We start from the raw sequence: 22,864 nt of genomic DNA on the forward strand, positions 1-22,864 counted from the left end.
CTCTCATGCATTTGCAAACTGTAACTTGCTTCTATTGGAATGAAGGCATTTTCTTAGCCTGGAGGAATTTTTAGACAATTTTCAGTGGGGTGCTTATCCCGCTGTGCATAATGGCACATTGGTGCCAATTTCAGCAAGCATCTTCATAGGTCTTTTACCTCCGCTGTCGGATCAATACTTATCTTGACAGTTCTGAGATGGAGGGATCAATACGGCCTTCCCGTGTCGAGTTTGCATGTACAAGCCGTGTTCTTGCGGTACTCCAATTTCCTCCCACATACCAAAAACATGCACAATAAACTGATTAATCCCTCAAAATTGTCCCAAATTGAGGGCCAAACCAGCCTAACCTCCATGTTTTGGGGTTTTGGGACAAAAACCAGAGTACCTGAAGAAATCCCACACAAGCCCGGGCAGAACATACAAACTCCACATAATAAAGGCCAACCTAGGATCGAACCTTCGACCCCAGAACTGCAAAGCCAATGCGCAAACCACCCTTCCAACGAACCGCCATCTACAAATACATGTATAAGTACATATACGAATCATATACATACACATATATATATATGTATATACCTGAAAATATCTTACATGTTCAATTTGCACTTGAAAAGATGTCACTTCTCCCCGCGGGCTCTTTTAATTTGATGCTTTTATTTTAATCTACATGTCTCACACACACACACACACACACACACACACACACACACACACACACACACACACAGACACACACACTTTCTCCCAGCATGAAAATGGAGGTGCATGTGTAAATACTGCCGAGCAGAATGGGATGGGAGTTGGGGGGTGGGAGTTTCTTATTTGGGGGGTTGCACACCAAGCCTTATTTGCATATCCAACATTTGGTAGGGGAAAAAAAATCTCACTTTGATGCTCTCTTCTTCAAGGTTGTAAATGCCTCCAGCCTCAGATAACGTCATCACTCATTTAAAAATGGATATATTCCCTTATTTAAAATAAAATGCTCAAAGTATTGTTTTTAAATGGTCAATCATAAAATTGAAGTTGTTTTTATGTCATGAATATGTGTAAAAAAATAAAATAAAATATGAAAAAATCCTGATAAAAAAGATATTCTTTGCTTTTTAATGTTAGAGTAAATTAAAGAGACTCCACCCTAAATTGCTCCCAGTGGGCATGGCAACAACACTGCCTACTGCTGTGAGAATGGGGGAATGTGCGACTATATAGAGCCTATTCATGAGCAGTATGATAGTCAGACATTTTTTATTTACCGCACCTTACCTCCGTCAGAATGACGTCGAAATTATCGTGTCTCCTGAGTGTCTTTGTTGACTAATTACATGTACAAATTGTGCTTTTTAAAAATACCTTAAGCATGCAATAATAAGCAGCCCCGACAATGTATTTTCAGTCTGGCTTGGTCTAAAACCGATTTGTCCGGCTCTGATTTAAAAATAAAATCATTAAAGTTAAAAAATATATACAAATATAGGGTCATAATAACCCTTGAAAGCATGACTATGTAGCCCGAAAGAAACATTTGACACACGCAGAAATAATCTGACACTAAATAGTGCTTTTCCACCTTTTAAAGTCCCACTTCACAGATTTCTACACACCAATTGAATAATAGCATCTTGTCAAAGACTAGCGATTGAAACTAAAAATTATCAATTAAAGATAACGTTAAAGTGGTCTTAACATTCAGTATTTCAGTTGGAATTTTGCCAATTTACCCAAAATTGGGGGGTAATGTAAGATTGAAAATGTATAAAGTTAACAGACCCGTGGGCATTCAGAGCCATCCATTGGAGGCGAAGTCTCGTCGGAGTTTTTGCGTCTGTTCCTGGTCCAGCGGTCTGAGAGGCGAACGGCAGACGCCACCGTGAAAGCCGAACCACTCCATGGCCTGCTTAAGGGCGGGCACACCCAGCCCCCTAGTTACCTAGGACACATTTGACACTAAATCAGAACTCTCACTTAACCAAATAACAATGACCTCACTACAACTATTTTCTAAAGTCATGAAAAACAATACCCGAGCCAAAATTATCCCATCAAAACTCCACACCTATCACATTACCATCTAAAAGTTGTCATGTTAAAACATTTAAAAGTTCACCTTAAAAGCTAAATGAATGAAGAACATCTTAATTTTAAATGGCACATTTATCCCGTTATGCGGATATTATATGTATGAATGGTGTCCCCATCATTCTCTGGCAAACAACACATCGATGTAGCAATGATTTTTGTGACATGATGGTGTAAAAATAGTGCATCCTCACAGCGGCATTGGGTTCAATGAGTCGCTGCTGCAGCTCCCGGGCTTGGTCCCAGCGACCCGATGCGCACAAGCGCTCCAAATCACACAGCGGCTCACCCAGGACGTTAGCTAGTGCGCAGACTCCGCCCACCGCGCCTGAAACATGATCGATGAGAAGTACACGCTTGAACTTGGGGCATCCTTACAGCGTTCTCAACTTTCACCACTTGAGACTGGGACATTCTCACACTCAATGACACACCATACTTCTCATATTAATCATATTAATTCGACTGTTCCTTAAGCCCTGTGATTGGCTGCCAAAATCCTACTTCCCAAAGTTGGCTGGGCTAGGCTCCAGCACCCCTGAGACTTTCGTGAGCAAACCCTGTACACCAGATGAATAAAAAAAACAAATATTATACATACATACATACATACATAAATATATATATATATATATATATATATATATATATATATATATATATATATATATATATATATATATATATATATATATATATATATATATATATATATATATATATATATATATATATATATATATATATATATATATATATATATATATATATATATATATATATATATATATATATATATATATATATATAAAATACTTATCTATTTAAGAAGCATTGTACATACATTCACAAAATACACACATACACACACACACTGTCTCACACTCTAAATGATTTTTATAAATTGAGAACCCTGTCCTTAGCTAGGTGAGAAAAAAAATTGGCACGTAAAAGGTGGCAGCATAAAAAAAATAAGCAATAGACAGCAAGCTATTGTTAATTTGCTAGATATATTTTTACCATTGTGTTAAACCTGGAGGCACACTTAATTATGCCATCATAACACCTCGCTTATCAAAAAGGTCCCAACTTGTAAATTGTGTCAAGTAAGAGCTCACACAATTCCTGAGTTAAAAGTTGACACTTGTTTGAACTATTTGATAAGAGCAATTGAAGTTGGAGCCAAAGAGTTTTGAGGCGGAAGATGGAATTTCCACCAATTTGGTTGCAAAAAAGATTAATAGATCAAAACATCAAACTTTTTGGGCAACAACAGAATTGTGTGATATTGACGTTGGAATTTTAGTAGTTTGCAATTCTAACAAGGCTAACTACATGTTAGAAATTAGCATTTATTGACTTACCGACGCAGTAGGCGGCCATGAGAAAACCAGCAGAGCCTGCCAGAATTTGGAAATCGTGAGCTTTGGTTTTGTGGACCATCAGTGCTATCCTGGTGATCTGCATGGAAATGAATCAATTAGAAATTAAGGCCTAAATGACTATTTTACTAACTCAAAACAAGTTCATTTATTTTATTAATATATATTTAATTTAGGTTATTAATACAGATTTATAAGGAGGAATATTGAGGCACAAAAATGTCCGCTTGCAAAAAAAAACTAATTAAAACTGTTTCTATGGTGATACAATACAATATAAATTATTTGGATTAGGATATATTTGCCATTTTTACAAAGTCTGTCACAATTCGATTGATTTAATCGAATAATATATACACCTTTAACTTCAATTAAATATGAATATACTTGTTTGTTTGTATCGATTTTGTCGGAAGAGGGCGTCATAAGATAAACAAGCCTGATAGAAGTCTTTCATTGGACACGTGGGATCACATGACTAAATTCCCATGAGGTGCGAAACAACATTAAAGGTAGTTGTTGAATAATTCATAGACTACCCGTGTTTCTTTTAATTGTCTTTTCTCCAATAGAAACGGGACCATCAAACGACTCTGCAGGAAATAAGCTCCACCTTCCGAGCATGTATATTTTTAGCCGGCGACTGTCAATCAAGCAATGGTTGCCATGTTCATTTCTCAAGGATGGCGACTCCCCCACTACCGTCTTCTTCTCGTTAGGATGTTAAAATAAAGAAAGTTATTTGCGTGGCAGGATTTGTCATTGGACTTTTTGAGAGTGTAAGAAATCCTTCCCTAACCTGTCTTGCGACCTCCCACCTTTTGCGGCGCCCGTTTTCCGCCTACGAGCGAGACGGCAATGACGGCAGCGTGGGCGAAGTGGCGAGGGGTCAGCGGCGCCGACATCCTCCCAAATCGCAAATCCGTTCCCACTTCCCACACAGCCAGAGTGTGTCTCCCCCCCCTCCCCCTCCCCGCAGCCTCAAAAGCAAAACGGCGCATTGGCTGACCTCCCGCCTGCCGAAGGGCTCGCTGCTCTTTTTACTTTCTTCTTTTTTTTCTCCTCATTTTTAACTTTTTACTTGAGATTTGTAAAACTTCTCCTGGCAAAATGACATCATTCATAAGATTGTGTACTGCAAAGTACAAGTACGTGGCTACACTTCAAATTGACTACTTTTTTTTGTACTATTTTAATGTTTTATTCTTTTGAATAGTTCTGGTTCACATTAAACATTAGTTACTGTCATGTTTCCCTTTAAAGTTTGGTCGCCAGGACGTTTGGTCGCCAGGACGTTTGGTCGCCAGGACATTTGGTCGCCAGAACGTTTGGTCGCCAGGACGTTTGGTCGCGGGTCTTTTGGTCCCTTTTGTTCGCCGGTCAAATGTACTTAGGTATTGAACTCTCTCTCTTAGATAACACCGAGCACCTAAATTTCAATTGCATTAAATTTGGAGGTTGATTAATTGTCATTCTATCACTCCTACTCTATTTTCTCACATCATCTCTCACCCTCAATCATTGGTATACTTCTTCCCACTCCCCCGTTGCTTCTCTTGAATTGTCGCTGATTCTTTAACACTCTCTGAAGCTTGTCTATACTGTTTTGAAGTTCAAAAGAAGTACTTCTTACATCTCCGCCGCTGTCTTTGAGTCCTGCGATGTTTGGATGTTGCGAAAGATGCACAACGGCGTCTACGGGGAGCTCCAAGCCTGTGTTGGCTGGGACGCTGTACAGAATCACTGGAACTTTGCTGTTGTCCGCCACCTGCCAAGTTATATTTATTTTAATACTCTTTTGTTAATTTACTGCCATTATCGGGCAAAATTAGGTGTGTTGTGGTTTTATTTGTTTAACCTTTGTAAAGTGCTGGACAAGGGCGATGGTGTCCATTTTTCCTTTGTAGAAGCACGGCGTCACCACTAAGACGGCGTCGGCACCCGCAGCCGCCATTTTGGATGTCAGGTCCAACGTTGCTCTAGTGGCTGAAAAACAAAAAACAATGTCATTGAATTGTGCACACATGATGATTGTATTTGGTTACATGGCACCAAAAACATGAAATGACGTACATTCGCAACCAGACCCTGCAATGAGCAGCTTGTTGGCGGGCATTGAGTGTCGGACTCTCTTCACCACTTCCACGCGTTCCTCCTCGGTCAAGTAAGGGTACTCGCCATTGGAGCCCTGAACCACCAGACCTGTATAAACACAACCCACACCATGGAACTTAAATAGCGGCCTGACAGCTCCTTAAAGTTTGACACTTGACAGAGAAATCACAATAAAAAGGGGATTAAAACTGAAAAATTATTGTTTGGGAATATTTCTTTGACGGATGAAGATTTTGAACAGTAGTAAATACATTATTTGTAACTAAATTTGAAAAAAAAACATGTTTTTGTTTTAATAAGGTGGAATAAATTATAAGGAAAAAATATAAGCATATGTTACAGTAATGTGGTATTGATTAATTGATTTTTAAGAAAAGCATTTAAGAGGTATGGAAGTCGAAAGAATATATTTAAACAAGATAAATGGATTGAATGTACACCAACTATTCTTTAATATGTTTGTGTTGCATTTAATGGTGACCTCACAATAAAGTTCTTAGTCTTAATTTAGGAGATCTAGTGTTTGTCCTCTAACCTTTGAATGGAATCTGCGCATACTTTTGCAGGTTGTGCTCCAACTTGTCATAATCGACGTCTTCTCGCTCCGTGAAGGGGGTTGCGATGGGAGGGTACACGCCGCTCAAGTCGAGCCGGACCCCGGCCGAGCTCAAGCCGCGCGCACCGCTCTGCCCGGTGCTTCCGCGACCGAGGAGGCCAGCTTTCATCAGCCAGCGAGACGCGATACTTCGGGCGCCGGAACACAACATGACGCCAACCCAATGCTATCTCCTACTACTCACGTCTGCTGCAGCCACTACTTGTTTCTCGTGTAGTCTTCTGCTTATTCGTGTATTTGACTTTTTGCCAGTTAATGTATGAGCCGCCTCGTTAAATATTGACGAATGTTCGTGCTTTCAGGGTCGATCGGTGACTTGAATTTTGTTCACTTTCCTCCGTTCTTGTTTGACATGTTATATGAAAGAGCATAACACATCCATATGGTACGATAGCGCCACCTAGCGGACGAATGAACTACACAGCCACCTGTCACAGTGAAGATCAACCTGGGATGGAACCTTCAACCTCCAAACTGTGAAACCGACGAGCCAACCATTCATTCACCGGGTCACCCTCAAACATTTGTTCCAAACACAAAAAAAGGAAATAAAATTAAAAAAAAATGAGAAACAAGACATACATAATAACAATGATTTTAACCCACTAGCTTTTATTGACCACTTGCAACAATTAAACTTTACTGTTAAACTATTAGCTGCAATTTACAGTGAAAGACATGCAATCTGTTTGCATAAAAAAACAGAATCTGAAAAATATCCCATTTCATTTTTTGTGTGCATTTAAAAAGCATATAAACAAGCTAAGATGCTTGCTTGCTGCAGTGTTTCTGACTTGATGTTCTATAATTAGCAGTGACGTCACTGTGGGTGCGCCAGTCCAGTGCAGCATCCATCCAGTCAGCACTCATCATCACATGGAGCAAAAGCATCGGAACCAGCGGAAACAGCGACACCGGAGGAATTCTCCCCAATCTGACGAGGGACTAAGTCCCACCCCGACATGCAGGCGAGACTCCCCCTCCTCCTGGTACTCCTCTTCCCCGGCTGGGCTCTCGCTCTGCTGGGCTTCCGCCCGGAGGAGACCGGCCCGCAGCTGTCCGTCCAGGACGGGGTGCTGAAAGCCACCGAAGGGACGCACTTTACTCTGCGGGTCTACTACTCCACCCCTCCACTGTACAGGTTCAACCGTACGCGGGCCACCAGCGCGGCACCATGGATCGCTTTCATCGAGGAGCCCGGTCCCGAGGCGCGTCCCCGCCACGGTCCGGACCCCCAGAACTTGTGCGCGGATAAGAGCGCGCGCACGTCTGACATCGAGGTGCTGGGCTCCTTCAAATCGGCCTCCAGCCGGAATTCGGTTCTGGTGGAGTTGCTAGCCAAGCAGCTGCGAAGAGGGGACACCATCAAATTCTACTCGGTGTGCATGTTAAATGATTCTTCTGGAGTGCTTGGATACAGTTGTGTTCCAAAAGAAGAAAGTAAAAAGTTAACATTTAATGTCTTGGATGGATGGAGGTAGATGTCAAACTCACTTGGAATGGGAGTTGACAGTTTGACTTGCCAAAGTGGATTCAATGAAATGAAAGATGATTGGCATGTCATGGTTGATAACCAACTCAGAACATGATGAATACAGTGGCACCTCTACTTACAAAATTTTCAGGTTACAAAAGGCTTTGTTATGTGTGTGATTGTTCCAAGTTACAAAGCATAAAAGCTACAATATATGAATATAATACAGAAATACTGTAAAGCTTACCGTGGACCATATTCCAATTGACAACCCTTGAAGTCAGGGTGCCGTTACGTACCCAACAGCTCTTGCAGAGTGCATTGCTTTATTATTTCCTTATATTTTTTCATACATAGTAGTTAATCCATAATTTGACATACTTTTATCATTTTAAAAGGCTTTATGATGGGTAGCATTCAAGATTTTGGAATGAATTATGCTCATTCAATGTTATATACGCCTCCTCTAACAAAATATCCAAGTTCCCCAAAAATGTGTAAGTAGAAGTATCACTGTTTTTAAACTTTCATGAGTAAAATGGAAGTGTTGAGATGGTATATTTTTCCCACCCAGGTGTGTGCCTTTGACGGGTCCAAATGGAAACACTACCGGACTCGAGACTTCTGGCTGGCGGTGACCGAGCGTGCCGGAGAAGCTCCCGAGCTGTGGCTGCAGGTTCTGGTGTCGGTGCTTCTGCTGGCCTTGTCCGCGCTCTTTAGTGGGCTCAACCTGAGCCTATTGGCGTTGGACCCGGTAGAACTGCAGGTTCTTCAGAACAGCGGCACTGACAAGGAGCAGCGCTATGCCCGGAAGATCGAGTCAGTGCGTCGGCACGGTGAGTATAATACACTTTAAAATACAAAAAAAAAATTAAATTTACATTATAATCCTGATAGTGTAGTGGTTTACTCGCCTGGGTTTTGGTGCGGGCAAGTGTGGGATGGGTTCCTGTGTTTTGGGGGTATACTAAAAAGGAAACAATGCCATCAAATAAAAAACATCCTTTTTTTGTTAAATATGTGACAAATACCCTTTTGGCAGGTAACTACGTATTGTGCACTTTGCTGTTGGGAACGGCGCTGATCAACTCGTCGCTGGCCGTGTGGACGTGTCGCATCCTGGGCATGACGTGGCTGTCAACCGCCACCTGCGCACTGGGGATTTTCTTCGTAGGCGAGATTCTGCCCCACTCGGCAGCGTCCCGCCACGGCCTGGCCATCGCGGCGCGTAGCATCTGGCTGACGCGTCTGCTCATGGTGCTCTCCTTCCCTGTGTCGTACCCACTCAGCAAGCTGCTTGATCTTATCCTGCACCAGGAGATCTCCAACTTCTACACCCGAGAAAAGCTGCTGGAGATGCTGCGGGTCACCGACCCCTACCATGACCTGCTCAAGGTAAGGCGCGAGGATTTCAGACTGGATTCGGGTTTGCGACCATGATTTTGGGGTTGATCCCATGTGGTTCCTCCTTGTGTGAAGTTTTCAAGTTTCCATTGCTCCCCAGGGCTTGCATGGGTTTTCTACGGGTATTCCACTTTCCTCCCATATGCCCAAAACATGCATGATAGGCTGTTTGAACACTCTAGATTTGCCTTTAGCACAAGTACAAGTTCGAATGGTTGTCTTGACTCCCTCGTGACTTGCGATTGGCTGGGATAGGTTCCAGCACCCCCAGCGACCCTTGTGAGGATAATGAAAATGAAATGAACGAATGTATTCATTACCCAATGGCAGCGCTTCTGTGAGAAATTTGTCGTTGACTTCTTTCAGGAGGAGCTGAACATCATTCAGGGGGCGCTGGAGCTGAGGAGCAAGACAGTAGAGGATGTTCTGACACCGTTGGGCGACTGCTTCATGTTGGCAGCCGACGCCCTCCTGGATTTTAACACCATAACAGAAGTCCTCCAGAGCGGCTACACGCGTATCCCCGTGTACCGGAACACCCGCGCCGACATCGTCGACGTGCTGTTTGTCAAAGACCTGGCCTTCGTCGACCCGGATGACTGCACGCCCTTGCAGACTGTGACCCAGTTTTACATGCGGCCACTACACTGTGTGTTCAGTGACACCACGCTGGACGCCATGCTGGAGGAGTTCAAGAAAGGTATGAGAAAAAGGGGCGGGGTCAGAGGTTAACCAAGGTTTCAAACATAAGATTGGGAGAACAAGTATGTTACCTTAGTTCATGAATGAATCAAGTTTTTGTTAGTGATGAGGGCTCCAAAATGGGGTTAACGACTCTGTAACCAAGCCAAAGAGTGCATGGTTGTCATGGCAACATCTGAACACAGTTTTTTTTATGTGATAATGAGACAAATGTCACATGTTAATGTATTATGACGTGGTTCCTTATGTCTGAGATAATAGTAACGGAATGACACACTTTGTTAGTTTTTGCTGGATGATGAGTAAAGTTGAGGTTTTTTTTGACATAGGGGTCATTATTACGATTAGCATAAAGGCTTTTTCCGCTTCCTTACTTTGCACTGACCCACTTAGATGAATGCAAGTGTGGGCATTTGTGCTCGTGTGTCATTGAGAAAGTTGAACAGAATCCAGATGAATGGCGGTGCTTGAAAGGATTTACTGTGTGTTTGTGTGCTCATGTTTGGAATCTCAATTTAACTCTTTCAAGCACAAATCATAGAAAGAAAAGGAATGAAATGCTTACTCATTGGCTATCTTGTGAAAATCGATTGGACGTCTACAGCCGTCAATGGCATTGAAACGAGAGCATTTATAGCAAGTCTTCCATTTGAAATTAATTGGACTTTTGCCCACATTAATGACATGCAATGAGTTAAACATTTTTTTTTAATCTAGAACGTCCCTTGGTGTCATAACCATTGTGTTATTCCATTTTTATTCATTTTCAAGTTATGCATTCATTGCTTTTTCATACCATTTTATAGCATGTTCTTTTTGGCAGGTAAATCTCACCTGGCCATCGTACAGCGCGTGAACAACGAGGGTGAAGGAGACCCTTTCTACGAAGTCATGGGCATCGTCACACTAGAGGACGTCATCGAGGAAATCATCAAGTCGGAGATCCTGGATGAGACCGACCTGTACAGTACGAAAAAGTCACATCATCATGGTTAAAACTCTCACTCGACATCAACTAGCATTTGTGCGCATTGACAACAGCTGACAACCGCAGCAAACGCCGCGTGTCTCACCACGAGAGGAGACGGCAGGACTTCTCCATTTTCAAAGTGGCCGAGCACGAGACTGAGGTCAAAGTTTCGCCTCAGCTCCTCCTGGCCACGCACCGCTTCCTGTCCACTGGTAGGCTTGGGGTCGGTCAACCAACCGGCCAATGACGGGGGTCCACATGAAATCCAATGAGACATTTGCTCTCCGCCAGAGGTGGATCCTTTCAAGCCGTCGTACATCTCGGAGAAGATCCTGCTGAGGCTCATCAAGCATCCCAGCGTTGTTCAGGATCTCCAGTTTGACGATAAGAACAAGCATGCTCCAAAGCACCTTCTGTTCCAAAGAAACAAGCCAGCCGACTACTTCATCTTAATTCTGCAGGTTGAGAAATCCAGAAGCTCAAATGGCATCTTACTATAGTTTTCAATTCAAAAACACAATAATTACCATATTTTTCAGACTATAAGTCACACTCTTTCCCCTTCTTATTTTCCTTTTATTTAATATTAATCATTTAATTTTATTATCCACTTATCTTGAAAGGCTTTTTGTTTGGGTTGCTCCAGTCTGTGATGGTTTTATTCTGAAATGTTGACAATATTCCTTTCACTAATACTTTCCTGGTTTTTCAGGGTCGAGTACAGGTAGAGTTTGGAAAGGAGTGTCTCAAGTTTGAAAATGGAGCTTTCTCCTATTTTGGGGTTCCTGCTATTTTGCCAACAGGTAAACACACACACACACACACACCTACTGAGAGGAACAAAAACCCTAAAATATAGACTATCCATATGTTGTTTGTCTTTATGGAATTAGACTTAAACTAACCTATTTAATTTTGACATGAAGACCTCCGGTCGCCGTCTCGCTCCGAGTCAGAGGGTTGGTCCCCTGGCCAGCTCAATGGGGGGTCCAACATCTATGTGCCCGACTACACAGTACGCCAGATCACCCCATTGCAGATCCTCAAGGTGAGCACCACACCACCCCATTGAAATGTTGTAACCTCCCAAAATGACCCTTCACCTCGCTTTTATGTCAGATCACCAGAAGCCATTACCACAACGCCCTGGGCGCCTCCATGATGGACACCTCGCCACAGACGCCCGACGCCCAGAAAGCGGAGCCTCCACTGCCTGAGAACGGCGGCCCTACCAAACTCGCCGTGATGGCCACGCTGATGCCGCCGTGTCGGGAAATGGGTCGATTCCCTCCTGCCGGGGGGGAACAGCGCTACCGCGTACCCCAAAGCACCTCCGTGCTCAATCGTCGGAACCGCATCGTCAGTAAGTTCTGATGATAATACACTTCCTGATGTTACAAGAATGGCAATGTTAGTGAATGGAAATGACAATGTATTTGATGAAATGAAGAATATTGTTCAGTAAACATTGCTTGCCTTGTCACTGCAGGAAGTAAATCCGACGGCCAAAAGAGTCCAAGTGATTCGGTCTTCTTGCGAATGGACGAGATCCCGTATCCTCGAGAGGACTGGCCAGCTCACAACGGTATCAATGGAAACATTCAAATTATGATATTCCTTAACTTTCAAAGCTCACCGTGGCATAAGGAAAGGGCTTGTGGGTCTCATACTTGCCTTTGTCCAGTTTTCTTTGACATACAAATACAGTACTCACATGTAGGCAAAAAAGAGCATACAAAGTACTATAAAAGAAAAACATGCACACACAATTGGGCAAAAAACATATATTTCATTTGTTTTTTGACACTTTTTTGTGTCAGTAGGTCACAAGAAGAGACGAAAGTCACTAGAAGACCAGAGAAGAAAAGAGCCGGAAAACGTCTCTTTACAAAATGACCATAAGACCCAAGAGCAAGAAGACCACTCATAACACAGACTGTAGTTCAAATCTAGTCTAGCGAGCGACACCACCGTATGACCTTAAAATAACTTTGTTGATGAAAATGACCCGAGATGTCGTTATATCCTACAATGTCAAATGAATGATAAATTAAATAATTGAGGGATGTTTGAATATTTTCATTGTATGATGCATCATTAAAAAATGTCGCCATGGGAAGTCAAATTCTACTTGAACAGAACTTTTGCTTGGGAATGCTTATATTTCATGTTTTTTCGTGAAATAAAATGTGTTACTCATAGCTTTTTATGCTTAAAGGGCATGTGGATGAAATTATATATAGAGAAATAAAATGTTTTTTTAAATGAGTCCTATTGGAGTTGGTTGTGTTTATTTGAATAATATATTTGAAATATATGATTCATTTTAATGTTTTGATTTTTAAAGCTTATAAATACATTTAAAAAAAACAGGATGGATTGTGAATATATCCATTGAAAATGCCTAAATAAAAATCGGTCAACAAATAAGGAGTTTTAGTTAGTGTCCACAAGAAGAAGAAAAAGAAAAAACTGCACCCATTGAGCAAAAACAAACATCATTTTTAAGTGGAGTTTTTAATTTATCTGCCATGTAACACACATTTAACAGCATTTTATAATTTCAACTAATGATGAGTGGCAAAACATTTGAATCAAATGTAAAAGGCAACATTAAAATACAATGTACTGCACAACCCTGAAAACACTTGGTGTGTATTCTACCATTCAAAGGGTTCTGTGTGTAAGTGTACACAATTATGGGATGGCATTACAATTATGACCCGTTTTTTTAGGGAGGAAAACACAGCAGGAAGAGCTACTTCTTTCCTATTACAGTTGCATTAATGGATTAATTGAGTGTACTAACCATGTGTGTGAAACAAGGAGAGCATTTCAACAATTAGTTCAACCATTAAATGACGTTTCAGGTCCACAGTTTACGTAACGTAACAGTAATGAAATGAGTTTCCACCAAATGGCAGGAATTGACGTAGATACAAAGAAAAAGTGCTTTCAATGGAACAAACTGCAGTCTATAGATTTGTGAATACAATCAGACCCATAAAAGCAACAATTATTAAATATACTTTGGCGCTAATGCTCAAACTTTTGCGTGCCGTTACATCGGGAATAAATAGAATTTAGGAATAAGAGCACAGATTAGCAATGACGTTTTTGCTAAATTCTCTTGTTTCGGGTAACACTGGCTTAGCGTGAGGAGTGACGATGCAACATGTGGACTTGAAATTTTACTGGCAAGATTTGAAGGAGAGAGAAAGAATGAGTTACTTCTCACTGGACTTGAGTGACGGCGTCGTGGATGGACTGCGCCACGTAGTCTAGATTCTTGGAGGTGAGGCCACACATGTTGATGCGACCGCTCGCCATCAGGTAGACATGCTTTTCTTTGATCATGAACGCCACCTGTTTGGCTGCAGTCAAAAAGAGAAATAAACATTAGAAAGACAGAAATACATACCGTATTTTCCGGACTATAAGTCACCATTTTTTTTCATAGTGTGGATGAACTTGCGCCTAATACTCAAGTGCGACTTATATGTATTTTTTCCCTTCAGGCTATAGGCTAAAAAAAAACTGTTATGGTAACTATTTGACTTTTTGTTGTTTTATGAGGAAATGGATGAGTTTGTCTTTTTTCTATAGAATTCATGTTAACAGACATTATAGTATTTTTCCTTTGATTGTGTTTGTGTATGTGCGTACGTACGGTTGAGTCCAGTAAAACTGAACATCCCGATCTGCTGGGTGATGTGAGTCCAAGTTCCGGGGGTCCCCAGGGCTTGCAGTTTGGACTGAAGCTGATCCCGCATGAGGAGAACTCGGTCAGCCATTGTCTTTACATTAGATTGCCTGCAAACACATCGATATCGATGAAGCCGCCATATTCAAGGGATTACTGTACCTCGTTTATACACTTCAATCATGTAAATATACCATTCTGCAAAGAGTTTGGGGCAATTGAGAGTCTTGCTGACAATGCGAGCCCCTTGTGAAGGCGGATTGGACCAAGTGGTCCTCACAATCTTCTCCATCTGAGACAAAATGCGTGCAAGGTTGTCTCCATCTCGCGCCACCACCGTTAGGTTGCCCACTCTCTCGTCTGAGGAGATGTAAGAGTAGTGTAAGTGTCCTTGAATATTGTATTCTATGTTAGGGCACTTATTATACACTCACTGTAGAGGCCAAAGTTCTTGGAGAAGGACTGAGCCACAAAGAGTTCAAAACCTTGGGACACAAAGTAGCGAATGGCCCACGCGTCTTTCTCCAAAGAGCCTGAAGCGAAACCTTGGTAGGCCGAGTCGAAGAATACGAACAGATTCCTCCTCTAGAAAGCGACAGAAGACAAAAAAAAAGATTATAATTATGAAATGGGGCCGTAATAATAGTTCTGTTAAGTCTGAGTGCTGATCGAAACAAATAAAATTGTCGTGCTTACTCCAAAATTCCAGTTTTGCTCTCACATGTCAGCAATTTTCTTGGTTATTTTGACCATTACAGAAAATATTGTGTGTAAAAACATGGTTGCCTAACATATATTTGAGCTGAAAAGATAAGCAGATGTTTATAATAATTACAATTTTGGCCTAAAATGTCCTTTGATAAATAGCAAATATTCTCTTTTTAAAAAAAGGTGACAAAAAAATAATATTCTCCTTTTAATAGTTTTAATGCATTACATTATAAATGGGGGGTCATTCTGTAGTTCTCAATAAACGCAATAATTAATAACAGATATTTGCCATTTCCAATTATCTGCTTTTTTTAAAAACATGGATTAAGTGACATAACATTGACAAAAACAACAAAAAACTTGCAATTTACAGACGAGCTGATAAGTCGACATATCGCCGAAATAATTGATGATTATTTGACTATCAAAATAAAGGTTTGTGGGAGTTCTACTTAAAAAACAATAAGCACCTTCATGATCTCAGCAATCTGTTTCCATTCATCCTGGTTGGGATCAGTGCCTGTGGGGTTGTGAGCACACGCGTGAAGCACAAAGATGGATCCTTCCGGTGCTTTCTGTCAAAAGACAACATATCAATCAATATGAATGTGAAACCTTTTATTTTCTAATAAACAAAGTAGTCACCTCAAGGTCATCCACCAGACCAGTGATGTCCAGACCTCTCTTGGCAGCGTCCCAGTAGTGGTATGGACGGACGTCCTTGAACCCAGCGTCGGCAAATACAGCATTGTGGTTCTCTGAGATACAAAAACAAATCATACGTGAACATATGTTAGACACAATTACACATTCAACGTATCGGTGTTTACGAACCCCATGTAGGAGAAGACACATAAACAGGTGTAGCTGTGTTGTTGACACCATTGTACCAACGGCGAAGGAACTCGGCGCCGATCCTGAGGGCGCCGGTGCCGCCCAAAGCTTGGACTCCACCCACCTGAAAAAGGAAAGAGAACCACGGACAGGGTAAGATTAAAAAAAATTGACTCACTGTGGTGACCCATTACAGAAAAGGCGTTTAAAAAAACACAAATCTCTCACAAAATAATTTACACCTCAAAATTGTGATAACTTTGACTCCCACCAAAGAGCCATACTTTGGAGTCCTGTGTGGGGCTGGCATGCTAAAACAATAGGAACTCACCCTGCCTTCCTTGATGGCAGGGCTGTCATCTCCCAGAGCGACCTTGGAGGCGGCCGACCGGAACTCCGGCAGTCCGAGGATGGGCAAGTACTCGTGGTTCAAGGTGTCGTCATCCACAATGAGACGTTCCACCTTCTTCACCACCGGTAGAACCCACGGCTGACAGTCATCTGTGCGATAGGCTAGGGCACAAAATTAATTTCAGTTAATCACAATTTCTAACTATAATATTTGACTACATTTTATGTCCGCTTATTATAACGGACAAGAAGTTCTTAACAGAACAAGATGTTCAAAACAGGATTAGAGCATGTGAAACAGTCAATGGTGCAAGGTGGCAGCGAACTAAACTAACGTCTTTGACCTCTGAGGAACTCATGGCGTCCAGTCATGTGTTGTATCACGTATCAGCACCCCGACTTTTATAAAGAGCAGCAAGGACAAATGCAATAAAAGCAGCTGCTTCCTATGACTGCTTGCCATTAAATGCAGTGATTAGTCGTGCACGTGCATCAAGGTATGCAGTACTGTCTGACTCGTGATTTAATAGGTGTGGTTTTGGCAACCGCAGAACAAGCTGCTGCGGTTCAGTGTGAACATCTTCGTTCAATCCAAGTGTTATGTTTTAAATAGGGAAATCTAGAAATACCCCACAGGATTGGAAAAAAGGCAGGGTCTAAAGATATTATTATTTTATTATTAATGTTATTTATTTTTGTTTGTTGTTGTTATTTGTGGACATCGTGGTGAAGCTTTAAATCACATTATTGTTGTATAATAACAATAACATGTGTCTGGAAAATGATGTGTTTGCGTTCCTGTCAACACCGCAGGAAAAACCACACACGCAGATGCTCCGTGGGTACCATTGCGTCAACAATGTCTAAAAATGAGTTTACAAAGTTATTCTTAAGTATCTCTTAAATAGGTTAAACTATCATGATAGATGTGATTGTTTCACTTATATTAAAAAATCTCGGACTTTAGGGTGTTGTCACATGACACTTGAACGCACCGTGCCCATTGAATGGTGCAGTAGGCGTATTAGCATCGTTAGCTCCGCTTACCTCCAACTCCAAGGTTCACCTTGTTTGGATCGCTGTCTTCGCGAAAGTCCGCACTTAACTTGAAGACAGCCACCGGTGGTGCCTGGGGAACGTCGCTGAACACGGACATTGTGGAGATGATGGGCTTCCGGATGACAGACGGGGATGCAAGTAGCGAGCTAGCCCGGGTTCACCTTCACGCTTTGGCTAGGACAAACAGAAGCAGGGGCGTTAGTACAGAAGCCAATGAGAGGACTTCTTACATATGACGAGCCTTCTTCACAACCAATGGGAGCACAATTAGGAAATGCCTATTTGGGTGTATATTTTCATTCGAGAAGGCGTTTTGAATCATAATGTAACTCTATGATTGATGGTGTATTAGAATATACAACTACTTATTCCATTTTAAGTACCACTTTGAAAAAAGTGTGTGGTTTCACTCAAACCTTAATACAGCTCAGCTCATTGGCGCAGTAACAAAGTTTGCCAGTAAATGTCAGTGTAAGCACGCGAGAAGGAAAAGACAGACGGGATATTATTTCCCGTTGTAATTACTTATAATAATAATTATTGTTATTATTATTATCATCATCATTATGATGATAGTTTTAGTACTGTTATTAACTTACTTTAGCAACAAATATGATTCCAATTAAGGATAAAATTGAGCACTAATTGAGTAACTAATTGGGGCTCTACTAAAAAGTATGAATTGTTAGTAAAACCCACACATTATCAGAAAAAAAATATTTTTCAATGCAAAAAAAAAAGTACTGGGCAATAAATTCAAATTAATCACCAAGAAAAAAGGTAAAAGCACTGATAATTGTATTGGATTTTCATTTAGCATGCTTATCTAATGAAAACGGTTACTGATGTGTTTATGATTTGAACATGACGGCAAAACAAATGAAGGAAGGAGTAAATTACTGAGTGTCAAAATAAACATTCAGGTGTGTTTCCTGACTTGTCAGACTCTCTCAAGTGTTTGATAAATGGCCTCCACATCCAGCCTGCTGCTGCTAGCCTAAGTCACACGCACATTGCTAAACATGCACACGCTTTGTCCTGCTGTCCATGTGAGGCCATCCATTAGGACTCATTGTCCCCCAAGACTTGCTTAAGGGCAGTTAAGCTAAACATGCAAAATCAAAACAAACAAGGCTAACAGGTCTCCTGACATGTGATCAGTCCAACTCAAAGCAACATACTACATCTCAGCTAACATTGACATTGAGATCAGACAAATTACGACCCTTATAGCGAAAAAGGTCGGCTCACTTGTATCTCAAGGCATCGCTGTGTTAAATTAATTTAACTTGAGTCCAAATGGGCACCAGTTCCCCCCCACAAAATATTTAAAAATTATAAGTAACAAGTATTATAACCATTTTTGAATGACTAAAATGGCCCAAAACAGTCATGACATTAATGGATGCTTTGCTTTGTTTGTTTTTTTTTAGTTTTGTGTCAAGCTGTCATTCTTCCTTTTCTTTGTTCTTTTGCCCTCAACAAGCATAAATAAGATGTCACACTCAACAGGTCCAATTTCAAAGACCAGGATGATGGAGTCCATTAGACCTTAAAACTGGAAAAAAATCAAAGACCCCTTCATTTCTGTGTTGTCTTTTCATGGTGACCATTGAAATGGTTCAAATTCAAGAGGCGGATCATTTCCACATCCCTTTCTCCAAATATTGATAAGGCAACATTCTCAAAGGGCAGGTTAATGATAAAAATCTCCAATTGATGGAAAAAGTGGTCGTTGTGAGGATAACATTGGATCCTTTCACGTACGTAGTTTTGTTAAAAGTGAGGAATTAATGGTTTAGCAGGACGTCTGCGCTTTGTCATCCTGCTCAACTTCCTCCCGTCACCATTCGACACACAACATGTCAACACGCTGATTTACACACACGTGTGTGCATGTGTGGAATCTGGATGATCTGTGGCAGGAAGTGATCCGTATTGGTGTGTACACATCAACAGTCACCACCCAAGGCTACAAGAAGGGGGACGAGAGACCGGGTCAGGGATACATGTTTGGGGTCAAAGTTGGACTCGGCGTGTGCTTGTCTGCCTCAGGTTCAGTCTGTCACTTGGTGTTTGGACTTAAACCTAAGTAAGGATACTACGATCCCCCGGCTATGTCTTGACATTAGTGCTTTTGTTGGCGTCTTTGAGGATTTTGTTATTTGGAAATTAGTGCCATTTTTTAGTCTTGCAATGAATGTTTGTGTTTGTAAATAACTCAAAAATAAATCATCATATTCCATCATAACAATGAATGGAACACTTGAAAGAGAAAATCTAAAGTGAATAAAACAAAGATTAAATACTTATATATGTTCTCGAAGTGAAGAATGAATCAATTAATTAATACAAATAGAAGCTCAAATAAAACCATTTACACAAATGATAATTTCAATTAAGAAACAGCAGAAAATCAAATTTTTAGGACACAGATCTGAAAATAAGTGATGCAAATAATGTCTAAAAAAACAAAAAAAAATGACATACGAAGTAAAACCAATGCATAACAAGTAGAAAATCGGGGATATATATATACATATTTTTAAACATTTTTCTCCGCTATTACCCATCCCAAAAATTGATATTCTCTCTTTTCATTTGATTAAACTAGGTTATCTCAGGTGCGATGCCCATGATGAAGGTATTTAAATGTAATTCCCTGACAGAAGTCAAATGTTATTTATGAAATCTATTGTGAGCAGCAGCTCCTGTGACAGGAAGTGCACTTACATTACACGCCGCAGTATGTATACACTCCACGTTGTTTATGATGGATGACTCCGGCTCGAGGATAGATGCCTGATCTTTCCTCTCCCTAAATCAGCAGCATGTTGTCACCAGAGTAAACACCGTGATGGAGTCTGCCTGTTGAAACCATTTGTTATCATTATACGATCATCTAAATAAAGTATAAAAAGTACCCAATCGGCAGTTTTGGACACACGAAGACTGACTTTCAACGACTCCCCGTCCAAAATTTCAGCTGGGGAAACATAACTGCCAAGAAACAAGGATATAAACATTCACACTATCGAAGGATGCTAATACATGTTGCCAATTTATGGTGCTAAAATGGAACGTTAATATGTTTCTAACAGAAGTGGAAAGCCAAAATAAAAAGTTTATCAAAGCTAGTGGATGACTAAGCATCGCTGTATAAATTGAATATGTGCACAAAAAATATTATTAATTATGTAGTTAATTACATCATGCAAACACCATACATTTGATAACTGAAGAACTAGTAAATTAATTTTGTTACTTTTTCAAAAATGTACCTTGAACAACTATGTATTGTCCCAATACATTTGTCTCACAGCCCAGGATCCTGACGCTGAATTTTGCGGTTTTAGCACACGTATTATTCTGGGCGTTTTACATGCTTGGGTGTCTGGGATGTTTTTTATCGCAGCTGTTTTGGGCGCGTGGGACCTTTGTGATTATTCCGTAAAGCTGCGTGCAGCTGGCAAGCGGATGAAGACTGCTACGAGTCAAGGTCAGAGAAAGGCAGCACAAGGTCGAAGCCAGCGGCGCGATTCGCTCAATCAACATGCTAAGTCCAGGAAGTCTGTTTTAATACACCGGACAGGCCTTGCGGATGATGTCTTTCCATGGTTGAGGTGCATTTGTTTGTGTAAGGTTACGTATTCCTTCACATGTGTGGACTCGTTACTACCAGAATGCATCTTGATAAGTGTGTTGGTGCTATGATTAGCTGCTGATCCTAAAAAGGTCAACGAGTTTCTAGGCAAATGTCAGGAAAAAGGCACGCACGTCAAATATTTGCGACTACTGAGGTAGCAAAGATAAGATAAGACTGAATTAAACTGATACCTATGCAAATATATTAACAAAGATTAAATAACCTCCAGGAATACGATGGTAGATTTAGTTTAGAACTTTATTTCATGCCGTATTTGGGAAATTTCCTTGCAGTAGCAAACACAGACACAGAAGACAACTGAGATACAACAAATTGCTAAAGTCAGATGCACAACTTGGCGGAAAAAAATGTCAAGAAGATAAATTGTAAGATGAGAAGGAAGGAATAATGCTCATATTTCAGGACCCGTGTTTTCAATCCTTCTCCTACGTATCATGTTGCTCTGGTATCACTGGCATCACCTGGATGTCACCCTTAAGTCCTGACAGCTCATTACAAGATCAATTACATGCTGGTTATTGGCACAAGACTTAGACGTTCCACTTCTACTCACTGGAAACTTGACCAACAAAACCAAATACACACCCATTAGACATGCACACACAAAAACAAACAAGGTTGGTTTGTAGCCTTTCAACAAAAAAGATATATGGATTGTAAAGGGGCCAAAAAATATAAATATTGAATGTATTACATGATGTCTTACTTAGTTAAAGTCTACTTATCTACTAACTCAATTTGCTGTACATTTTCAAAATTAATACAATATTTTATTATAAATAAGACCTGCAAATCCAAAATTAGTTTTTTTTGTTGACCAAGTTGACGACTGTAATAGATTATACTTGGATTATTTATGTAAAATACCAATTAGCATTTAAAAAGTTCACAAACACCATTGTATGTCTAAAATGGATCATTTAATGTAATGAGTTAAAAAATGTAAATATTCAAATTTAGATCATCATCTTACTGATCAATTTGGAAATTTTAGTGTTTTATAAATGTTTTTTATGACCTTTTTTGTCGCATCTGCTGCCGATGATTAAAAAATGACGACAGCAAAAAAGGGAGAAGAAAGAAAGAAGTCTGGCGCCTTCAGGAATGACAGCAGACAAAAGGTGTCACCTTTCCTATTGTTGACCGCACACACACACACACACACACACACACACACACACACACACACACACACACACACACACACACACATCTATTTGTATTCATAATACAAAAAGACTAAATATAAAGTACGTCAATTTTCCGTTGCTCTCAAAGATATCTCAAACATCATAACAAAAAGACTTTTTGGGACACACCTGACAGTCTTAAGGTGGCTTTAGCGACGAGTTGTTTTAGCAGGTCTGGGTGGTCCGTGTCGGCTGAGTGCTACCTTGGCTTCCCCCTAAAAAATAAATAAGGAAGAGTACAAGATTAGGCCCAACTAAAAAAAAAAGTCCTTCTGTTTTTTTCTTCCAGGAGGAATTTTAATTGCGCCTAGGAGCGAGTGTGTGTGTGTGTGTGTGTATTTGTGTGTTTGTATGTGTTCTTATCATCCCTGAGGTTATTAATACAACACCGAGATAAGACAAAGTGGGACGATCACATTCAGCTTTGCTCCGCTTTGCTTTGTTGATGTATACATTTAAACCTATGCTGATCTTCTCTTTAACAAGTCAATGTAAACAAGAAAAAATGAATCAGATTCACAAGATAGACCATGAACACTCTAAATTGCCCCTATATATGAGTAGGAGTATGGAAGTTTTTCCATTGTCTCCTTGTGCCCTG

The 22,864-nt window shown here is 40.7% G+C and overlaps 3 protein-coding genes across 3 annotated transcripts; 1 reads left to right on the top strand and 2 right to left on the bottom strand.

Annotated features, from left to right (window-relative positions):
* Positions 1-1,237: 1,237 nt before the first annotated feature.
* Positions 1,238-6,578, bottom strand: hoga1 (4-hydroxy-2-oxoglutarate aldolase 1). Its single transcript, XM_077719224.1, has 7 exons — positions 6,118-6,578; positions 5,541-5,669; positions 5,326-5,453; positions 5,101-5,235; positions 3,450-3,546; positions 2,280-2,413; positions 1,238-1,936 (listed from the first exon to the last, which is right to left on the bottom strand). The coding sequence occupies exons 1-7, from the start codon at positions 6,347-6,349 to the stop codon at positions 1,787-1,789; spliced, it is 1,005 nt and encodes a 334-aa protein (XP_077575350.1). The 5' UTR covers positions 6,350-6,578; the 3' UTR covers positions 1,238-1,786.
* Positions 6,157-13,014, top strand: LOC144198295 (metal transporter CNNM1-like). The gene is made up of 12 exons (XM_077719223.1): positions 6,157-7,577; positions 8,247-8,508; positions 8,715-9,067; positions 9,443-9,776; positions 10,602-10,745; positions 10,820-10,960; positions 11,040-11,209; positions 11,461-11,551; positions 11,675-11,796; positions 11,868-12,111; positions 12,238-12,333; positions 12,572-13,014. Exons 1-12 carry the CDS (start codon positions 7,161-7,163, stop codon positions 12,676-12,678), a joined length of 2,481 nt encoding a protein of 826 aa, XP_077575349.1. The 5' UTR covers positions 6,157-7,160; the 3' UTR covers positions 12,679-13,014.
* Positions 13,015-13,246: 232 nt separating this feature from the next.
* On the bottom strand, positions 13,247-17,614 carry LOC144198525 (aspartate aminotransferase, cytoplasmic-like). Its single transcript, XM_077719580.1, has 9 exons — positions 17,395-17,614; positions 16,328-16,509; positions 15,997-16,120; positions 15,808-15,920; positions 15,633-15,737; positions 14,886-15,036; positions 14,646-14,811; positions 14,419-14,561; positions 13,247-14,122 (listed from the first exon to the last, which is right to left on the bottom strand). The coding sequence occupies exons 1-9, from the start codon at positions 17,501-17,503 to the stop codon at positions 13,983-13,985; spliced, it is 1,233 nt and encodes a 410-aa protein (XP_077575706.1). The 5' UTR covers positions 17,504-17,614; the 3' UTR covers positions 13,247-13,982.
* Between the last annotated feature and the right edge of the window lie 5,250 nt (positions 17,615-22,864).

This window comes from Stigmatopora nigra, chromosome 6 (genome assembly GCF_051989575.1).
Source record: "Stigmatopora nigra isolate UIUO_SnigA chromosome 6, RoL_Snig_1.1, whole genome shotgun sequence".
Classification (NCBI taxonomy): Eukaryota; Metazoa; Chordata; class Actinopteri; order Syngnathiformes; family Syngnathidae; genus Stigmatopora; species Stigmatopora nigra.

Coding starts and splice junctions, on each gene's coding strand:
- LOC144198525 (XM_077719580.1), bottom strand. CDS start 17,503: ATGTCCGTGTTCAGCGACGTTCCCCAGGCACCACCGGTGGCTGTCTTC. Junction 15,921..15,996: donor TGTGTCTTCTCCTACATGGG/GTTCGTAAACAC, acceptor TTTGTATCTCAG/AGAACCACAATGCTGTATTT. Junction 14,812..14,885: donor CAAGAACTTTGGCCTCTACA/GTGAGTGTATAA, acceptor ACATCTCCTCAG/ACGAGAGAGTGGGCAACCTA.
- LOC144198295 (XM_077719223.1), top strand. CDS start 7,161: ATGCAGGCGAGACTCCCCCTCCTCCTGGTACTCCTCTTCCCCGGCTGG. Junction 8,509..8,714: donor CGAGTCAGTGCGTCGGCACG/GTGAGTATAATA, acceptor CCCTTTTGGCAG/GTAACTACGTATTGTGCACT. Junction 11,797..11,867: donor CCCCATTGCAGATCCTCAAG/GTGAGCACCACA, acceptor CTTTTATGTCAG/ATCACCAGAAGCCATTACCA.
- hoga1 (XM_077719224.1), bottom strand. CDS start 6,349: ATGTTGTGTTCCGGCGCCCGAAGTATCGCGTCTCGCTGGCTGATGAAA. Junction 5,454..5,540: donor TGCAGGGTCTGGTTGCGAAT/GTACGTCATTTC, acceptor TTTGTTTTTCAG/CCACTAGAGCAACGTTGGAC. Junction 3,547..5,100: donor TCAAAGACAGCGGCGGAGAT/GTAAGAAGTACT, acceptor ATTTCCATGCAG/ATCACCAGGATAGCACTGAT.